This window comes from Dermochelys coriacea, chromosome 1 (genome assembly GCF_009764565.3).
Source record: "Dermochelys coriacea isolate rDerCor1 chromosome 1, rDerCor1.pri.v4, whole genome shotgun sequence".
NCBI lineage: Eukaryota > Metazoa > Chordata > Testudines > Dermochelyidae > Dermochelys > Dermochelys coriacea.
Window position 1 is genome coordinate 142,890,647 of NC_050068.2, and position 16,073 is coordinate 142,906,719.

At 39.9% G+C, this 16,073-nt stretch overlaps 1 protein-coding gene across 7 annotated transcripts in view; it reads right to left on the minus strand.

Annotated features, from left to right (window-relative positions):
* Positions 1-16,073, minus strand: part of KLHL15 (kelch like family member 15) — a 39,390-nt gene that overhangs the window by 13,588 nt on the left and 9,729 nt on the right. For all 7 annotated transcript variants that reach the window (XM_043504839.1, XM_043504845.1, XM_038408354.2 and 4 more), the window contains exon 2: positions 14,085-14,796. In XM_043504839.1, the coding sequence (XP_043360774.1) occupies positions 14,085-14,789 (705 nt within the window). In that variant the 5' untranslated portion in view covers positions 14,790-14,796. The remainder of the gene's footprint in view (positions 1-14,084; positions 14,797-16,073) is intronic.

The following is a 16,073-nucleotide window of genomic DNA, read 5'->3' on the forward strand; positions in this document are numbered from 1 at the left end:
CCAGCACCGTATGTTTGAGCATGGTTTAGAAAAGTCTTAACCTAGGGTTAAGTTACAATGTAGATGCTCAAGCCCAGGGTTCTCTAAACGGGTCAGCTGACTCGAGTCCCACTAACCCTGGGCTTACATTGCAGTGTAGATATAATACCCTTAATGATGATTTTTCCAAGGTCACACAGCAAGTCTGTGACAAAGTCAGGAATGAATCCAGATTTCCTGATTCCAGGTCCTGTGCTTTAACTATATGACATCCATGTGCCTTACTATCTTTTACTGAAAGCGCAGCACAACGCTGTCAACGTGTGGAATTATTCTCTTGCCAAAAGAACTGATGTAATGAAGGGTATCAAACTGGACGGTACATGAGGTTTTTTGCGATTCTATCCGACAACATAAGAGATCGAATCAAAAAACTCCATCTGAATGCAAGTTAGATATTTTGCATATAAAATCTATAGCACAATTTGTTGATTTTGAATGTACAAATGGTTTGATGCAAACTCCTCCTGGGACATCAGGAACACAAATACTACACCGAGATACTTAAAATAAATAAGGACTTGAAGATTGGGTCAAGTTTCTGGAAAATTAATTTTCCTTACACTTGCAATGAACTCTCAGATTTTACTACTGATGAATCTGAATCAAAACTCCAGATCCAAATAACCCAGTAACTGTGAAAAATTTTAGTTCTAGATCCTAACTCTAGTTGCACTTATTAACTTTGATGTCACAATAATATGGGAACTGTTAATATACGTATTTAAGTTTAAATTCAGTTAAAAAAAGAAAAGCAAAGTCTCTAAAAATAGTGTCCAATATTCTCTCTTATTTGAGCATAAGCTTTCGTGAGCTACAGCTCACAAAAAAAGCCACAAGTACTGCTTTTCTTTTTGCGAATACAACTAACACGGCTGCTACTCTGAAACCTGTCAATATTCTCTTGCAACCACAACTGTCAATCTAAGGGGTTTTGGGCAAGTCACTTCACCTCACTTTCCCCATTTGCAAAATGGGAATGCTTACCATCTTCACAGGAGTCCTATGAGGATTAGTCAACGTTCGTACAGGGTTTTGAACAGAAAAGCATTACAGCATTTTGTCACTCTTAAGCACTATCATCATTGTTGCCAAGTGTCCCAGCTTGAGGCAGATGCACATTATAATACCACCTCCTCCCCATTCCTTTCCTTAAAACTTATGGAGTTCTGGACATCTTCCAAATAAGCAACATATATAATTCATAACAATAAGTAAGCCAAAAGTTGTGATTTTCCACCCTCTCAATTTTTCTTTAATTTTCTCTCGAACCCCAATCTTTGTTTCATCTGTCTTGCCACTTTTTTTCTTCCTCCTTTATGTTTATTTTAGCTTTCCAGCCTTTGGTTTCTCTTCTCCCTGAGAATAATTTTTATCACTATTAATTATTTATAGTACAGCCACACCTAGATACCCCAACAGAGATCAAGGCCCCATTGTGCTAGTTCCTGTAGAAAGACACAGTAAAAAGTCTCTGCCTTGAAAAGCTTACAGTCTAAATAAGTGAGACAGGAGGAGAATAGAAACTAAGGCACAATGAGGTGAAGTGACTTTCCCACAGTCAAACAGGATGTTAGCAGCAGAGTCAGAAGTAGATCCCTGGTCTCCTGAATCCAAATCCAGTTCCCATTGAATGCTGCTGCCTCCCCACTCTTATTTTAAAAAGGATTCCTCTTCCCCTTTTAAAGACAGAGTGGCATCACCATTTCATTTTTGTCTCTTCCCCATTCTCCTCAGTAATCTTATCGCCTTCCCTCATTCTTAGGCCTTGTGCACACTACCAAGTTTTGTCGCCAAAAACTGCCTTTTGTCGACCAAACTGTGCATGCGTACACACTGCGATGAGACTTTTGTCTGGAAAGATACTCAGTTTTGGTGACTAAATACATCCATCCCTACATTTTACTTGATAAAGTGTCAGTGTAAACACCACACAATGTAATTGCTTTAACTGGCCTCCAGGTGCTGTCCCACGATACCCATCGTGACCGCTCTGGTCAGCGGTTTGAACTCCACTGCCCTGCAGCCAGGTAAACAACCATCCATCCCTCCCCCTTAGAAGCCCCGGGAATTTTTGAAATTCCATTTCCTGTTGGCTCGGCATGGAGAGGTCACATCGCATCTTCCCATGGCGGGTTATCACACCAAACGCTCTCCCGCTTGGACCATTGCGGAGCTGTTGGATCTGATCAGTATACGGGGAAAGGAAACTGCAGTCTCAGCTGCACTTGAGCGGTAGGAATTGGGATACCTACGGACACATTTCTCAAGGCTTGTGTGAAAAGGGCAGTGGTTGGGACACACTGCAGTGCAGAGTGAAGATGAAGAAGCTAAGGCAGGCGTACCATAAGGCGAGGGAGGCAAACCGTCACTCCGGTGCTTCACCTAAGACCTGCACATTCTATAAGGAGCTGGACGCTATCCTCAGTGGTGACCCCACCTCCATCACTAAGAGCCCCGTGGATACTTCGGAGGGAACGGAAGCAGCGGAAAGAGGACCTAACCCGGTGGACAAAGTTATTGATGAAGAGGTGGAATTAGATGAGAATGTGCAGCTCCTGGCGGTGTTGCCCGGTGGGGCAGGCAGCCAGGAACTGTTCTTCACTCCAGAGGTGTCTAGCTAGTCTCAGCAGTCGCTCTCCAGGGAGCAAGAAGCAGGAGATGAAACGCCTAGTAAGTGGCTGTAGCTTGTGTAGCGCAGGAGTTGGTTCAGGGTATAGAAATGTGGGAGGCTGGCTGTGTTTCTGTGAGGTGGATATTTCCCTGTGTAGCTAATCAGTACAGAAAAACAGGGTGTTGATGCATGCAGAAATCTCCGGGGAATCCTCTAGAGAGATCTCCAGGAAAGTATCCTGGAGGTACTTGGTAATCCTCTACTGAAGGTTCTGTGGCAGAACAGCTTTGTTCCTTCCCCCATTGTAGGAAACTTTCCCACACCGGCAATCACTTGTGCAGGAACCAAAGCAGCACATAGGAGAGCAGCATAGGGAGCAGGACAGAAGCCACAACTATGGAGTAGATGTACCCTCGTTTCCCTGCTTACCCCTAGCAGTAAGATGTCTGCTAGAATGACTCCCGCCTGTGGAAAAGTGCAGAAAAATTTTAGATTTTTTTCCACAGAAGGCTGCACCACAATCCTTGCAGAGAATGTGTGCTCTTTTCCCTATGTGGAACGCCCCGCCCCTTCCCTTCCCTCCCTCCCCCAACAATCATCATGCTTTGGCTGTTCATGGAGATGTGTGCCTGGCTAGGGTCAGCGAGAAAGCGACTGCAATGTTGCAAAAGGTGTATTTAACTGAAATGTTACAATGCTACGCGTGAATTTAACAATCCCGCTTCTGTGGATTGTCACCTGTGCTTCACCAGATGTGGCCTTCAGGAACACTCCATGCACACCTGCCGAGCGCCTCCGCCAGAAAAGAAATTGCTCAAGATGCAGCAAAAAAAAAAAAACATGTTCCGGGAGGTAGTGCACTGCTCCAATGCAGAAAAAAGGGAACATAAGGAATGCTGGGAAGCCAAACAGCAGGACAGAAAAGAGAACCAAACTTTAGTTAAGGACGCAACTGAGGGGACGATTAAAGTAATGGAAGAGCAAACGCAGATGCTGCAGTCCTTAATATTGCTGCAGACTGAGCAGATCTGTGCTCGCCCTCCCCTTCAGCACACTTTTCCATGCTCCCCCACAAACTCTGCACGCACATTCCTTTCCACTTTCCAGGACTTCTCGTTTCCCCTTCACTCCACCCCCTCGGACAACTTTCACAATAGCCGGACCTACACACAGTTGTGAAAGTCTGTCCTTCCCTGGCTCCTTCTTTCCCAGCAGGCATCTATGTGTTTGTGTGTGCTGTTTCTTGTTTAATAAAAGCAAAGCTTTTTAATGGTGAATCATCTTTATTTTTATCTAAAAATTGAGATTGCAGGCACTACTAGGACTTGCACAGGCATTGTAATCATTGTCTTACAGGAACACAAGACCCAAAATGACATCATTGCATCCTAGGAAATCTAACACCAGTGACAGAGATATACATTACTGGTACTCATTGTCAAAGTGCTGCCTCAAAGCCTCCCGCATTCAAATTGCCACTCTCCCGCCCCGGGCTCCTCTGAAAGCCCTAGTATCTGGCTGCTCAAAATCAGCAGCTAAGGGTCTGCCCCAGCACTGCACCCCTGAGCAAACCTTTCACCTTAGCTTCACAGAGAGTATGCAATGTACAGCATGCAGCTATGACCATTGGAATATTATCCTCATTAAGGTCTAGTCTGCCATAAAGGCATCGCCAACGTGCCTTTAATCTGCCAAAGGCACATTCAACTGTCATCCAGCACCTACTCAGTCTGTTGTTGAACCGCTCCTTACTTCTCTCCAGGCGTCCAGTGTAAGGTTCCATGAGCCACTGCTGTAAGGGGTACATCCGGTCTCCCAGGATCACTATGGGCATTTTTAAACATCCCCTCCAGTAATCTTCTGTTTTGGAAAGAAAGTCCTCGCTTGCAGCTTTCTATACAGGCCAGTGTTCCTAAAGATGCATGCGTCATGCACCTTTTCAAACCACCCCGCATTGATGTCAGTGAAATGTCCTCACTGATCCACAATCGCCTGCAACACTATGGAGAAGCACCCCTTCCTATTGATGTACTCCGTTACAAGGTGGTCTGGTGCCAAAATTGGAAAGTATGCGCCATCTATCGCCACTCCACAGTTAGAGAACCCCATTTCTGCAAAGCCGTCCACTATTTCATGCGTATTTCCCACAGTCACAGTCCTTCGTAACAGGATGCCATTTATTACCTTGCACCCTTGCATTAATGCAGCCCCAACGTTTGACTTCCCCACTCCAAATTGATTGGCGACCGACGGGTAGCAGTCTGGAGTCGCCAGCTTCCACACAGTGATTGCCACACACTTCTCTACTGAGAGGACTCATCCAATTAAGTGAGCTGTAGCTCATGAAAGCTTATGCTCAAATAAATTTGTTAGTCTCTAAGGTGCCACAAGTACTCCTTTTCTTTTTGCGAATACAGACTAATACTCTGAAAGCTCTCATTCTGGTGTCCTTGCACCGCAGGTCTGGGGCAAGCTCCACACACAGTTCAGGAAGGTGGCTTTCCACATTCAAAAGTTCTGCAGCCACTGCTCTTCATCCCACACCTGCATGATGATATGATCCTTCCATTCCGTGCTTGTTACCCGAGCCCAAAAGTGACAGTCTACCCTATGCAATTGCTCTGTAATGCAAAAGCAATCTAAAGTTGCTCCTATCCATGTCACTCAGAATGTCGGGTGCCTGCAAGTCTTCTTCAGTTAGGAACTTGACGATTAACTGCACTGCGATCCGCGATGTCTTCATGACAGTTAACAGAGCATAGAAGAGCAGTTCAGGATCCCTTCCTTCTCACAAAGATGCAGGGGTGCACAGCAGAGAATGGCTGCTGCAGAAATGCCACGAAAGAAAGCAGGAAGCCCATGGAGTGCTGGGACATATATCAATGCATCACAGGACATTTAGCCAGATCCTAAGCTGTGCCACGACCCACTCCGCCTTCCCACAACACCTAGCAACAGAAGGTGTCAAGCTGGATGTGGGATCGGTACCCACAGTGCAATGCTCACACTGTTGACAAAGATGCCCCCAATGTGTACGTGATCTGCCAACAGAGGGAGCAAGTGTGAACATGAAATTCCGATTTTTATTATGTCACCTTTTGGGTGTCAACAACACTTTTGTCAACAAAAACTGGTAGTGTAGACATGGCCTTAGTCATTGTTCCCTTCTTTGTTGCTTGTTTCTCTTTCCTCCAATACTCCACTCTCATATCTTTAGTTCTCTCGTGCCCCTATTTTCTGTGGCTGTCCAAGTCACTCTGCCCTGAATGCCCAAGATGACAGGGACAGGAGAGCTGAAGAAAGGCACAGAAGCAAAAAAAAAAAGAGACTATTAAAATTAAGTGAGTTTTTACTAAAGTGCTCTTTTGGAAAAAAATATTTTAAAATAGGCAACTTGCTAAAAAAACAACACTTAAATTGAAGCATCTAGTTCACAGGAATGCTAAAGGCCCTGGAATTACTGTTAATATTTACATTTGCAATGCTGGCCAAGTATCTTTGTAAAGAAAGGAAGATTTCATTAGGTTATTTTCTAAACCATGGTAAATCTCTAGTTATACAAATAGATAAGATAGCATATCTGACACCACAAACTACAAACTGGGACATTTGGGGAGAAAAACAGGGACATATTTTAGTTCCATCAAAATACATTGGATTGGGAGAGGTTCTCCTGAAGCGTAGACTGGGTTAAATGATTAGTGTTCCGCTAGGAACATGGGACTGAGACTTAAATAGAAGATGTTGGAGAGCAGATATGCATGAGAATTGACACAGTTGCTTTGACGTTATAGCTCCCATATTCATCCCATTTAGGGTTCTACCACCAAATAATTCCCAATTTTTCTTGCCATGAAATTTCAATATCTAATTGACATAATCCTTTGAAACAGTGTATATGTTACTCATACACTAGTTCCTACAACAGAAGAATATTTTCATTCATAGTTGTAATATTCCTAACAGTGAACCTGACTATTAAGCTTTTTAAAAATCCATTCTAAGGATATTCATCTGCTTTATGTATAAATATTGGATATTAATATTTGCACATAATACACAGTCAAAACAACATCTATACTGAGCTGAATGACATCCTGCTTATTCCAAGAACATTTCTCATTTTCAACTAAGTTTCCTGCAACTAGTTTGTTTTATCAATTATAATCTTAGAAACGCACTAACTGAATGATATCTCCGCTTTATCTATGAGAAATCAGTAATGTGATGCATAAGTTTGTACTTCCAGATTGCCTGTTTCATGTCCATCCCAAGTGAGTGGTGAGCTAAAGTTGCCGCCATCTAACGACTGTTTGGTCATCTGTGTGTAATGAGATGATGGGTGGATTCATTTCACTCCTATAGGTGCACACCAAAAAATAATCACCATTGTTTGTACTATTTGCCTTCTTGTTAGCATAGAGGTTAATGGTTTAACAGGTGCAGAACTACCTTTCTCATACTAAAATGCGACTCCTCCAGGATAGGGTCTAGCCACATTGGCAGGTTAGAATGGGAAAACAAAAGACTGTCAAGCCAGAGTTCTCCAAAAGCATTAGAAAACTTAAAAGAAAAAACCCAAATCCATTATTAGAGATCTGTTATTCTAGAAATACTGATGACATAAGAAGAATAAGTAGGGCTGGTGGGGCCACTTTACCAAGTAGCCTAACTGAAACTTACATAATTGACTTACATAATTATATTTACATACTAGAGAGACAAGAACTCTAGAAATGCATATAGTGACAAAAGATTAATTTCAGACAACTTTACTGTTGTGTAATGTATAATAAGGAGCTCCATGTATGAGATTATGTTGGTTGGTCAAAGCTTCAAGAGGAAACGGTGCAAGCTGTGTTTGCCCCCTCCATATAAAAGAGTTTCCTTTCTTTTTATTTCGAGGGGTGTTTCATTAGATCCTTTGGTGCTTTCTGGATGTTCTGATAGCACAGTGGCCTTTTTTTTAAATAAAAAAAAATCAGATTTTTCTGATTAAATGCCTTTGAAGAAAAGAAACCTATCTAAAGATAGTTTTAATTCAGATACATTATAGATCAAAGATATCTCATCATGAAATAGGGATTATAAATTGTATAGTAAGAGACAATATATTGATGTAATTGTTAAAAAAAGTTTTTTAAATGAGTTCCAATAGTTCATGGATTAGGGACCCAATTTTATGGGGTTCCACAGGTTTCTGTGCAGAAAGATTAAACCTAAATAATCTAACCAATGGGACTCAGTGCTCAGTCTAGAAGATACCATCAGAGATGCTTAGTTTTACAGGTCTCAAACTGTGGATGTGTGTCACCAGAGGTAACATGCTTGTTAACAGCAAAAATGTTTTTAAATAAATAAATAGTTATATAGAGGTGAGAAATGAAAGACGTTAACTCTACTGTCACTCTGCAAATTTGTGTACACAGCGTCAATCCCTTACCTCTCTCTAAAAGTGCAAAGTTTCAAAAACTTCAATGAATAGAAGATTGTTGGGGGCGGAATAGATCTGGACAAGGAGAAGAAGTCTAGAGATAAGTGTGAGAAGGGAGGGACATAAGCTTTTTGGTTAAATTATTATATGTTTGCTGTTGAAGAAAAAAATCCAGAATACTCAACATTGTTGTTTTAATTAAATAAAACAATTTAAATGTCTGTCTGGTGATGTTCTCCTCCTAATACAGCATGGCAAGAAAATCCTCCAAATATTAATGATTAACCTGTTGAATTGGAGATAGTTCACCTCCCAGTGACTTCATAAATATCTGCTTCAATTACCTTTGGTAAATGAAATAATCAAACAAACAATCATTCATTCTCGGATATAGCTGTAAAACTAATCTGAAAAGTTTTCAAAATAAATCACTGTTTAAAAATAGTGTGTACCTTCTAAAAATGAAACCTACATCTCTCTCTGAATTGTGAAGAATATGTATTAAGGTTATAACAACCAACAAGAATGCACTTTTATGTAGAAAACCATGATTAAATCGAGTCTTCCTGACTAGTGATTTAAATCATGATTTACATCAAATCCACCCTGGTCCTAAGCCATTAATAAAGCAATGTAAATTTACATGTTTCTTTACACAAAAGATTTCAACCTATTTATTTATTTATTTTACAGATATCAACCTTGCCATAATTAGCTGTACCTTTGTCACTTGCATGCTGGATTATTTATTCACTGTGATCTAGTTGGTGCTACGGACAACTAAAACTCCAGCTGATGGAGAATACAGTGGCTTGCTTACCTAACAGTGAAAAGAACATGTTAAGGTTGTATTCTGGAAATTATATTAGTTTCTAGATGTAATTCATGGAGTTGGTTTCCATGAAAAACTATAAAGCCCTTTATTATGCAGTCATGAATGCCTTGGAGATGACCTCTTTCCTTGTATTTCACTATGGCAGGTGTTTTGGTTTGTCAACTGACAAGATAAAAATATAAAGAGGTCATATCTACAGTATGCAGAACACATACCATGAAAGTCTTTATAGACCACAACCACCACCAGCAGTTACATCTATACATGAATTTGAAGACGTGTAAACTCGTGGACACAAGCGTAAGGTGCTCTCTGAGGGCCACATGATACTCAAACATGCGTCCCTAAAACAGTTTGATTGGGGGAAGAGCAATTTCAGAGGTGAGCCCTCAAATCTAGCATTTACTTTCCCTGGGTCTGACAAAGATCCATTCTGCTGACTTACAGGTTATAAGCTTTCGTGAGCTACAGCTATGCTCAAATAAATTTGTTAGTCTCTAAGGTGCTACAAGTACTCCTTTTCTTTTTACTTTTTACAGGGTATGTAAGGCTTGACAAAGCCCTGGCTGGGATGCTTTAGTTGGGGTTAGTCCTGCTTTGAGCAGGAGGGTTGGAGTAGATGACCTCCTGAGGTCTCTTCCAACTCTAATCTTCTATGATTCTCTGTCTACACAACAGCGAGACACCCGCGGCTGGCCTGTGCCAGCCAATTCAAGACCGTTTCATTGCTGTGTAGACTTTCAGGCTTGGGCTGACGCCTGAGCTTCGGGACCCTCCCACTTTGCAGGATCTGAGAGCTTGGGCTCCAGCCTGAGCCCAGAAGTCTACACAGTAATGACACAACCCTACAACCTGAGCCCCGCAAGCCCAAGTCAGCTGGCATTAACCAGCTGCAGGTTTTTCTTTGGTTTGTAGACATACCCATAGAGCACACTGCAAACCTTATCAGTTGGTAATCAATGGGACAACTCGTAATTAAAGTTAAGCTTGCATATAAGTGCTTTGTAATATCAAGACCAGACTGTTCAGCAACTTGTAGAATTGGACACTTAGTCTTCAGTATTAGTGGGGTGGAAATGCCTTAATCTAATGTGATTTTACAGTATTGTTGTAGCAACGTTTATCCCAGGATATTAGAGAGACAAGGTAGGTGAGGTAATATGTTTTATTGGACATCCTGAAGGAAATCTTTCCTGAACCCACTTTTCTGGCCTTCGAACAATCCCCCCACCCAACCTTGCCAAGCTCATCATCAGGAGCAAGCTCCCCACATACCAGGACACACCAACTCAAAACGGCACCAGACCCTTCCATAATAGATGTAAAACATGAACACATATCTACACTGCTATGAAGATCAATACCTCCCATAACATATCTTTCAAGAACCATGAGTCTTACACATACTTATCAATCTGTGGTATACCTTATTGAGTGCACTAAATGCCCCAATAATAACCAGACAACTATTACATTCTTGAAAGAACTCACACAGAAAAATAAAAGACAAAAAAAACCCCACACCCTATCACCGTGGGTGAGCACTTTTCACAAAACATTCACTCCATATCTGTCCCCTCAGTTCTCATCTTCAAAGAAAACCTGCACAAACACCTTCAAAAGAAGAGCCTGAGAACTTAAATTCATAACTTTGTTAGGGTTCGTACACACTAGCGCTTACTTTGGTATAACTGAAGTTGTTCAGGGTTGTGGAAATGCCACCCCGGCCCCCGAGAGACCTAACTTACACTGACCTAAACGCCAGTGTGGACAATGCTAAGTTGGTGGGAGAAGCTCTCCCGTGGATATGCCTATCACCTCTTGGGGAGACCGAGCAATTATATCAATGTGAGAGCTGTCTCCCATCGGCAGAGAGCATCTGCACTAGCAGTGCTACAGCTGCACCGCTGTAGTTATTCTAATGTAGACCAGCCCTTAGACACAAAGCGTATGTCTTCACTAGCAATGTTAAAGTGCAGCCGCGTGGCTGTGTAGTCGCGGCACCAGCGCTGGGAGTAAAAAAACCACCCCCATGAGGGGAGTAGTAACCAACACTGGGTGCACTGTCTACACTGCCACTTTACAGTGCTGAAACTTGCAGCGCTCGGGGGCATTTTATTCACACCTCTGAAGGAGAAGGATTCAGCAGTCTAAAGTGGCAGTGTAGACAAGTCCTAAGGCTTTATCTACACTGGCAAGTGAAAGACAAAACTTTTGTTGTTCAGAGGTGTTAAAAAAAAACCACACACATACCCTCCCCCAAAAGATAAAAGTTTTGCTGAGGACAAGTGCAGGTGTGAACAGCGCTTTGTCAGCAGGAGCCCTGTCCTGACAACAATGCTAACGCTGCTGCTCGTTGGGGGTGGAAGTTTTTTTTGTCAGCAGGAGAGCTCTCTCCTGCCGACAAACAGAGGCTTCACTGCCAAACAGAGGCTACACTGCGTGCCTTTTAGCAGCATGGCTGCAGCTGTTGCTAAAAGCTGTGCAGTGTAGATGGACAGCTTAAAAATCATGGACTTAATAAAGGACACTGGATTTATGGCTCCTTACAACAATCTATAACCCACTAACCCTCCTTTGGGCTACAATTGCAGAGGTGTTAACTGCCCACTTCTCCTTGAATGGTTATTTATAATGAGTTAAATCCTTATGCTAAACAATCTGTTCCACCTTGTATTTAGTTGCTACACTCTACGTTTCCCAGACTTCATGAAGAGCTCTGGGTAAGAAAGATCAAAAACTTGTCACTTGGTCCAATCAAAGGTATTACCTCACCTACCTTGTCTCTTTAATCTAATAGAAACATTTAAGTTATTTTTAAAAAACTGTATTTAAGTTATATTTATTCTGTATATGCCTACAGGTTAGTATAGGCACATAATGTAAATCATGTAAACTATACAATTATTACAATCCGTTCAGAACAAAATGAAAATGTAGCAAACATTTCTAATATAATTAGCTGCCTCTTATACTTAAAAAAAAATCTGATAAATTTAGACATTAGTACTCAAATATACATTTTTACATAGAAAGGGCCAAATCCTGCAAATCTCTGTTCACTCATGTACTCCCACTGAAGTTTTGGAACTACTTAAGTGAGATAATCTAACTCAGAACAGGTTTACTGGATAAATAATGTATTTACCAGATACCAAGACAAAAGTTGAAGTAAAAGCAAATTACATACCAAAAAACCTCACATTTAAATATATTCATCCAAGAAGAATTTGACAAAAACAACAAAACTCAAAGTTATGATGGACCATACAAAATTCATGTCACGGTGAAGAACAAAAAAACCCTCACATCAGCTTGATTAAAGGATTCTTGTTTTGCATACCCATGCTTTTACTAACTTGTGTCTCTTGCTACACTGAGATTTTTTGGGGGGGAATTTTCTATTATTGATAAATACTTGCTCTTTCAGAAGCTTGAAATGTTTTTTACACTATTAATTTGGCAATTAACGGATCCTCTTCTGATCTTTGAGGCTATATATATCTGATTTGATCAGTGAAGTACTTTGGGATCCAAGGAACTATAAGTAAATTACAGACAAACAACAAAATTGTTAGCAAATGTCAATGGGACTACACATAGCGTGCAAAATTAAGCGTGTGTGTAAATCTTTGCAGGATAAAGGACTTTTACTCCCAATTTCTGAATATTTACTGCAGGTGCTGATGCACAAGACAAAAAACCCACTGCAAGTGTTAGTTTTCAATTGCAGGTTAAAAAAAACACTACATTTTATTTGTAAATTGAACAAATTCAATATGGAAAGGAACACCAAGTTGTTATTTCAAAGTTTGTTTTCAGAACTGTACACACTTTGTGCAGACAAAAGTTTAAATATTAATGAAGACCCATTCTGTACTATACATTTTCACACAACAATACAAAAGAATATTGACTTTAATTGAGTAAAAAGTATAGATTTAAAAAAATATTTTAAACTATTATCAAGTAGAATGATAGGTATTTTGAAATTAAAGTCTGAGGATAAGAACAGCGTTTATTCTATACCGGACCCTTTCAGCTGATAAGTGGTGACTGAATTTGGAGAAACTTGCTCCTGGCTGCTAATGTGCTCAAAATTTTATTTCCTGAGCATGCATAACTGTGTTTATAGTGAAATAGAAATCAACAGAGCAAAGTGACAGCAGGAACAGATATCATTCCATAGATCAAATTCTACTCACTTCATTGAAATTACACTTGTGTAACCAAGAGGAGAATAAGAGCGCAAGAATATCAGTTAATTGCTGAAATAGGAGAGCTCTAAGTATTTTTTCTGACCAATAAAAGCAATGACTTTTTAAAAATTCTCTCAGGAAATGAATTTTTAAAAAAAGTTATGCTGGTCCAGATCTACTGTCAATCTCTCCAGCTCCATTGAAGTCTGTGGAGTTATGCTGACATACAAGAGATGAGGATCTGACACTTGCATACAATCTCAAAGTTATTCTCCCATAATAAGTGCTTTAGTGACTTTGGAGTCTAAATACCATTGCCTTTCAATGAGACTTAGGGACTTCTGAAAATTTCACCTTACCATTTTAACATAAACCAAATGTTGAGTAATAGGTATACAGTTGTCTTTTTATAACCTTCATTTATAGCACCCATCACCAAAGTATCTAGTGACCTCAATTAAAAAGTAGATTTTTAAAAAACATGTACACAATATCTAAAACTAAAAGTCAGTCAGAACTGACTTTGATTATGCTGATGCCCAGTTACAATAATATAGGCCCTATCCACTTTGGGCCCCTCAAGAGTTTAAAAAAAAAAAAAAAAAAAAAAATCAAGCAGCAAGATGTGGACAGCAATAAGAATGACTGAAATAAACTAAACTTCATATGGATGAACTTACTTAAAATGTCCTCTTTATAAGAAATCATTTACAAACTAACATGGTAAACCTACCAGTTCTCCAGTTATAAAACATGCTATTTTCTAAAAGTAGAAGACTTTTTGAACAAATAAGTTTCAGATATTAGATCCTCTAAATGCGTTATTTGCCAGGAAAAAAAAAAAAAAAGTCAATGCTCTGTCTTTCCCCCCCCCTCCTAACAGGTTTGGGAATCTTACCTATTTAACGTCATGCTGCCCTAGCTAAATGATGAATCCTGCCTATTGCTTTCAAATGCACCAACCTTCTCAAAAACACTGGATGGTGTCATCAAACAAAACCTGATGTTCTGAATGATGGTGTCGGTATGTCTCCAGCGTCTTCTATCATGCCGCAGCCAAGCCTGAACAGCCTCGTACAGCTCTATCTCTGGAAACCTGCTCAGATGATCATTATCCAAATAAGACATAAGCTTTTCAAAGCTCAGATAGGACAAGAAGTCAGGTCTGGACATGAGTGGCACAAAGTTCTCTAGCAGAAAGGAGTCCAACTTTTCCCTGACTCCATCGATGTTTACACCAAAATCATCTAAGAGTCTCATAATTTCTGCACAGTTTTCTAAGCAGATTTTTGCTAAAAGAAAAGAGCAGCAGAACTTCACCACCTCTATGAGCTGAACATACATGGCAGCCTGCAGAATCTCATGAACAGTGTTCATGCTCAGTTCAATGTTTCCGTAGTACATGAATTGGAGGACGTGGCTGAACCCTGTGGCAGTCAGACCTTTCAAATGGATTTTATCTTGATCTCGCTCCCTCATGTCAGCTGTGAACATAATCCTGAAGTAATCACTCTGGGTAGCAAGCAATGCTTTATGGGCCTGAAACTGGTGGTCTTCAATGACAAGAGTGACGTCAAGAAGCAATCCCTCCTCATACAGTGCTCTGAACCCAGCAGAGACACTGGTATCATGGATGGAGGAGCTAAACCCTTCCACGTCCCCTGCCATGAATCACCTGAAAAAAAGGAATCAAAGCAGAAAGTGTTATTTCTAAGAGTTTACATAATACAAGCTTTTCCAGACCAGATGAACCTTAACATTAATATCAATGTGTTAAAGGTCAATGAAAATAAATTATCTACAATAAAAATGCTTAGGTGGTCCACCCTATGCAGAAAACATCCATTTTTCAATCACTTAAATTGATTTAAGGCTGTAAAAACAAAAACGCAGGTAAAAAGTGTCTAGATATTAAAGTGTAAGATGACACATTTATTTCAAATTTCTGGTGCTAAAAGCAGATTAATGTGCAAATGAGATAATACTACACATATTCTATTGATTTTACATCACTCTTTGGGAAGATAATTATGTAATGCCTCCAAAAGCTAGTCACATTGCATGTTTCTTTCCACAATGATTCCCAAAAGGACATATCACTGGAAAGCACAAAAACACTTGATATTAAAGGCATCTGAAAGGAAGAGAAACTTCTTCATCTTAAAAAAATAAGACTCAAAAGGCCTTTACAAAGCAATAATTTTTAAAAGTTTATTATAGTAGAAGGTAAAAGTATTTCAATTCTCTCTATTAAGGTGTTCATGGAAACAAAGCATTTTGCACTTTGATCAAGTGATTTAGTCTCTTTCTTCCCCCCACTGTAAAATGGAGATAATTATTTTTTACCTACTTCATAGTGCTATTTGTGAGGCCTAACTAGATAACAAGTCTGGTGAAGTGCAAAATATTAAGGCCATCAGAAGCACAGTTGAGATTAGAACTCAGCAAATACTTCCCTACTGTGTTGTGGGGTTGCTAAGGCTCAACCACATATTAAGCACTTGATGCTTCTCAGATGGAAGGCATTTCATATGTGCTAAATATTTAATGGCAAAATATACATGGGAGTAGGAAATTTTGAAAAATAAGAGTATTATGGGACACCACCTTATAGGGATTTGGGAAGACACCCGTCAGGGGAAAAAACAAAACAAAAAAACCCCCAAAACCAACCTTATTCAATATCTAGGATTTACTTAAATGGGCAAGAGTTTCAGCCTTAACACTGACATTTCTGGCTTTTTCCAGTTTAAGACAAGCCATTAACTTTGATGTGTGAATGTTTTTATATTAATTTAATAAAATTGCCCTAAACTCTGAATTTCCTGCAACACTCATTACATTACATTAGTTTTTGTATTTAATTTAAAAACTAAATCGGTTGTTGGCACAAATTATTTAAAACTGAAACATATTTTAAGTTACAGTGGTGATAAATTTAAGAAATCACTA